Genomic DNA, 6000 nt, shown 5'->3' on the forward strand with positions numbered 1-6000 from the left:
ACCCCAAACCCAGTTAGTCACGCCTGGCCTTGGTTGCCTGGGCCCATCCCTCTGAGAGGATTTTCTCTGCAGGCCATGGCTCAGCTCTTGGGGGAAGCCTCAAGGCGGATCCCAGAGGGCGGGATGGGCGGGGTGACTCCTGCTTGGCACCGGGCCCTGGCTGGGCCTGCACAGTGTGCTGAGGAGGGCGGGCCAGTCGTGGAGTTCAGTATCTGGGTGTGCTCCCTCGGCCGGAGCTGGGCCCCCACCCCCAACTCCAGCTTTTCTCACTTCTGCTGAGTCAGAAGTTCACCATCAGCCCATCTTCAAACGCGGCTCTGTCCCATCCTGGCTGTGTGACCTCGGGCAGGTCACCTTGCCTCTCTGAGAGTCAGGCCCTGAAAAAGGAATAATGAGAATAATCATGATTCAGTAGGCCTCAGAACAGAACTATTGGTCACTGGGCAGCAGTAAATTAGAAGTCCTCTGAAATGACTGCTCCATTCCTTCCCTGCCTCAGGACTCCCAATTCCTTGTTCTCTTCTAATATAATTTGTGCTAAGGTGTGAATGGTTGTCAAATTTCTTTCCTGTCAAGTGAGTCTAATCCAAACATTACTATGGTCTGTGCTGTTTCTGGTGCTGTGTGACTGAATGAAAAGGAAATTGAGGGGATTTTCATTGAGGGTGTAGGAGAGGAATAGACTCCCTCACCCTTATCACCTAAAGTCCTTTCATGCAGCAGCTGGGGAGGGGCAAAGGGCACTGGGGTGGTTGGGGAGTCCACACTCTTAGTCTCTGTGGCTTGAGCAGTTTGGCACTGTGTAAGGAAGTTACCAGCACATAGCAGGCCCTTAGCAAATGTCTGTCTGGAGGATGACAAGAGAATGGGCTGTATTCGAGACCTGAACAATCCTCCCCTCCTCTGTTTCACTGCATCTGATGAACTCCTACACATCCTTCAGTGCCCAGTTTGGATGTGTCTCTTCCAGGAAGCCTTCCCAACTAATTTCAGGTCCAGTTAATCTTTTGGGAACTCTAGTCCATCAGAGATGGGCAAACCCTGAGTTTATTCGGCTTAACTCTCCTATTTCCCAAGGGGGAGGGGGAAAAACAGACCCAACAGGAGGTCTTCCCTTAGCTAAGGTCTCAAAGCCCAAGTCAGAGGTGACGGCAGGAGGATTCAAACCAAACGTCTTTAGATCTCCTTAGACCATCTTTAGGCATGAAAAGAGGGTCTGGACATGGCCTCTCTTCTGCTTCTGCCACTTTACCCCCATTAGGGCCTCCTGCAGAGTCAAGCACGCAGCTAACGTCCTCTCTTCCTCCTTTCCCTGCAGCCCACGACCTCCCTCCGAACAAGGCCTCGGCAACCCAGCCCGGCAGCCACTTGCAGTGCCTGTCTGTCCACTGCACAGACGACGTGGGCGATGCCAAGGCCCGAGCCTCCGTGCCCACCTGGCGGTCCCTGCACTCCGACATTTCCAACAGATTCGGGACATTCGTGGCCGCCCTAACTTGAATTGACAAGAAATACCCGCTCCCCAACCAGGCCCTTCCCTCCGCCTTTTCTCTCCTCTCCCCCTTCCACCTGACCCCACCCCTACCTGCCCTGTTAATTTGAAAGGGCCACTATTGCTGAGTGGATGATTTTTTTTCTAGGTTGGTACCTGCTTAGTGGCATATGGACCGGAAAGGGTTAATTTAAAGGGAAAAAAAAAAAAAAAACCTCAAAAAATTTTTTTAAAAAAGAAATTTGTCTGCCACGGTATGTTACCAGTGTTAACCCTTCTGCAGTTAGCAAACTTTTGCTGAAGCCTTTTTCCTGCTAGATAATTCCCATTTTTCTGTAATCTTGGCATACGTTTTTTAGATGACCTCTTTCCTTGTTTTATTTTCGTGCTGCTGTATGTCCAAGTATTGTTATTTCATAATAAGACAAGAGTTGCTTTCCTTTTTTATTCTCTTTTAGTCTTGTTCCTCCCCACCTCCCTCCCCACTGCCTGTTTTTTTTTTTTTTTCCTTTTTGCTTTGTTCACTGCTTATTAAAATGGAAATCCTGGAGAATAGTAGTTCTGGAATATTGCCGGGTGAGAGTCAAATTGTCATCACAATATTATATATTGACACCCAACTGTCATCAGTCAGGCTGGAGCCAAACAATTAATGCCCCCCTTAGGTATTCCGCCTGGGATTTTGTTTTGTCTGTTCCCTAAGAAAATAGAGATATATATTTTCGTTCCCACAAACACACCCTCAGCCTTCAGCTCCGTTCTCTCTTCTGCTGGAAGCTGCCTTTCACTGCCATGGAGGTGATGACGTATCCAGTCCGCTCTGTGGGAAGGAGTCGGAATGTTCAACAGTGGTGTTTTCTCTCCTTTTCTGGGCCTCTGCACGAACGCCCAGGCTCTGAGTTTTCACGCTGTGCCAAGCAGCCCTCGTCCACTTGGGGATGGTGCCTGTCCAGCTTGCAGAGCCTCTAGAGGTTGCAGGCTCCCGGCTCTGCTACGGCCAGGTCAGCTGGGTCTTGGGTGCTGGAGTTGAAGGATCAATTCTTAGCCCTGACCTCTCCTGACATCTGTTCCCAGCCAGGCATTGGGGGAAGAAGGAACAGGACTGGGTTATCTCCCCCACTTCTCCCGTTCCATCTCCAACCTGGGCAGCCCCCCATCCCTGGGAAGGACCAGGCTTTCGCCGGCACTTTTCGAGGGGCTTGTTGAGTGAAGGAGCCCCCAGGCTCTGCCTACCAAGCCCCCCTCCTCCAAGCCTGTGTGTATTCTCTGCAGGGGTTTGCAGACTCCTGAGGGCTAGAGGAGGGAGAAAGGGACTGGAACAAGTGACTTTGATTCTTGGGCCTTTTTTTAAACCCAGGAATCCTCCCTCCCCCTTTTGATTTAATCTCAGCATGTTGCAAAACCAGAGCCACGTCCGGTGCATCTCATGAAGGAATAACTTCTTTGAGCAGAGGTGAGGGAGCAGCTGGGCGAGCAGGGCAGCAGAGAGCAGGGCTCCTGGACCCAGCTGAGGCCTGTCACCTGGTCCTCCCAGGGCGGTGGTCAGTGGAGGCCCAGTGTTGGAGGGGTGGGCACCTTTGGGTGCTGTTGATGACTCCCAAGGGCTTGTGTGACTCATGGGGGTGGTGGGAGGCACCCAGATTCCAGGGTGGGCCAGACAAGAAGTGACTGATATCACTTCACCCAAATCAGTAACTCTTGTAGTCGATTTCAGTTTCTGTGAACAAGCATCTTGCTAAATGCGCCATTTTGAGCCTTGCGCCCCCTCCATCCTCCCCCCGTCCCATGTCCCCAGAGTTTGCAGACCCGGCTTTTTTTAGCAAGTGACCTGAAGGCTTTGGGCTCACCGTACAACACCCACGTTGTTTATTTCAAAGAACTTTTCAGCAAAGGGAGAAGAGCGTACAGAAAAATCTGTCTCTTTCCATTACCCCCTCCTGTCTTTCCTTGGGCCGTATTTTTTGGCTCGGGTCTGAGTCTGGACGGTCCGAGGTTCTTGCACGGGCAGTCTGACCAGGGTTGACCCCGGCCCCCACAGAGGGCAGGCAGAAGCAGGTGGTGTGAACTGATCAGCGAGAAGCAAGTGGGAGCTGACTCAGCCCCGGGTTCTGCCACCGAAGGAGAGAAAAAGGGAGGAAAAGCCACCCCCGCCCCCTGCCACGGGCTGCAGGAGAGCCAGCCATAGTCTGAGCGAAACTCCATGGCCCCTCTGATTCCACAACGTACAGCTGTTTGAGAGCTTCATCCTTTTATTTCTTAAACAGGCATGATTTCTCCTTAATTGCTTAAGGCCGGGGAGCCAAGTGTCTTGACTTCTGTCTTTGACTTGCCCTGTGTGGAGTCCATCAGCACATGGCCATCATCTCATGGTCCTCGCAACCTCGGAAACCCCTGAAGTTTTAAACTTTCTCGCTCCCCACGACCCCAGAATTGAACAGCTTTAAAAATAGCCTTAAGCAAAAGGATGTTATTTCATTAAATTTGGTTTGATGGAAAGAATAAAAGCAGATTAAACACACACCCAACCCACGAGACTCCACAAACACTGGTAATCGGTACTGCATAGCAAAACTCTTCGGGAAAGAATATGAAAACGTTATTGCACATGTAAAATATGAAAACTTAACTCTGCTGTGTGTTAGGCAATCCTGTAATCTTTTTGACTCTTAAAAGAAATTCATTTCTGAAATGCTTGGTTGGAAGACTGTGACAATAGCTCATGAAATTGAGTGTTATTTTTTTCTTTCTTTTTTAAAAAAAATATGTAAAGTGCAGTCTTCTGTATTCATGCATATTGTATATACCTGTATATGTTTTCCTGAGCAGCTAAATAACAATAAATATGACGTTAATGGTGACTGTGGTACATTTGTGGGCGGGGCTTGCTTCATTTTTTCTCCACCCCCTCCCCCTTTTCCATGGGTCTCTTCAAATTCCATGGGAGTCTGGATGCTGTAGTGTGTGTGTGCGTGTGTGCGTGTGCGCGCGCGTGCCTGTGCGCATGCACGTGTGTGTTGATGCTGCTCTAAATTGGGTCATCTCAGAATTTGTCTAGTTTGCACTATTGACCTTTGGGCTGCATGATTCTTTGTGGTGGGGGAGGGGCCACTGCCTTGTGCACCGTAGGATGTTTAGCAGCATCCCTGGTCTCTACCCACTAGACGCCAGTAACATCTCTTCTCCTCCCCACTCCCTTGTGACAACCCCAAATGTCTCCAAACATTGCCCAATGTCCTGTGCGGGGCATGACCCCTGGGGCTGAGAACCACTGGTGCAGGAGGGAGGGGAGGGGCAAGGGGGGGAAAGCCATCCAGGTGGCTGTGCTGTGTGATGGTTATTCTTTTGGGTCCCGGCCTTCAGATCCCAGTAAGCTTTGTTACCTCTTGCAAGTTTCGTAGGTTCTCAGCTCCTGCTTTTCCTCATCTGTGAAATGAGTAACTCGTGGAGTCGTTCGTTATAGGAGACGGTTTGTGTGGACGCAGCCCGTGGGAGGGCTCCATATGCATAAACTGTTAACGTCACGCCACGATCAGCTCACGGCACAGCTGACAGTGTTTTGGAGGTGGACTGTTCTGTGTTGGATGCTGCTTCCTCGGCTTACAGCTGTGGGCTATGGGCAAGTGGTTTAACCCATCTCCATCTTCTTGTCTCTACAATGGAGCAGATCACATCTAGCTTGAAGGTTACTAGGAGCACTAGCTCCCAGGCCCTGTAAAAGCTCTGGCTGTCCTATGGGCCACTCTTTGGGCAGCAGCTTCACTCTGGCAACTGTAGACTCAGACTTGAGGTCATTGCAGAGCCTTAGTCTACAGAGGGGGAACTGCGGTGGGGAGGGGATAAACAAGACAAGTAAATTGACAGGTAACTGTGAGGGGGGTATGCCCAATGACCCATGGTGGTACAAGGGATGAATGTCACTCTGAGAGATCCAAGAACCCCATGTAGGAGGCATAGGTAAGGCTTCCTCCAGCAGGTCATGCCCAGGTAGGATTTTGAAGGATGAATAGGAGTTCACCTTATTCATCCGAACATACAATGGACCCTAATTTGGCAGAAATTTTGTTGTATTTCGTCCCTTCAGTTTCTAAAGTTTTCTTTTTCTAAAATATTATTTATTTATTTTGGCTTCGCCGGATCTTAGTTGTGGCACATGGGTTCTTAGTTGCACCATGCGAACTCTTAGATGCAGCATGTGGGATCTAGTTCCCTGACCAGGGATTGAACCTGAGGCCCCTGCATTGGGAGCACAGAGCCTTAGCCACTGGACCACCAGGGAAGTCCCTAAAGTTTTCTTTATACAGTTGACCCATGAACAATGGGAGTTTGAAGCGTGCAGGTCCACTTATATGCAGATTTTTTTCAATAGTAAACACTACAGTACTACATGATCAGAACTGGTAGAATCCATGGATGCAGAGCCGCAGATATGGAGGAAACACATATAAAGAAAACCGACTGTAAATTATATACGGATTTTTGGCTGAGGGCAGGTCAGCACCCCAAAACCC

General features: G+C 49.9%; 1 protein-coding gene across 1 annotated transcript in view; it reads left to right on the forward strand.

The window, feature by feature from the left end:
- MN1 (MN1 proto-oncogene, transcriptional regulator) overlaps nt 1-4350 on the forward strand; it is a 48191-nt gene extending 43841 nt beyond the window's left edge. Inside the window, exon 3 of the mRNA XM_028484648.2 lies at nt 1319-4350. Coding sequence (XP_028340449.1) covers nt 1319-1500 — 182 coding nt within the window. The 3' untranslated portion in view covers nt 1501-4350. The remainder of the gene's footprint in view (nt 1-1318) is intronic.
- The last annotated feature ends 1650 nt before the right edge of the window (nt 4351-6000 follow it).

This window comes from Physeter macrocephalus, unplaced genomic scaffold (genome assembly GCF_002837175.3).
Source record: "Physeter macrocephalus isolate SW-GA unplaced genomic scaffold, ASM283717v5 random_203, whole genome shotgun sequence".
In the NCBI taxonomy this organism is placed as follows: domain Eukaryota; kingdom Metazoa; phylum Chordata; class Mammalia; order Artiodactyla; family Physeteridae; genus Physeter; species Physeter macrocephalus.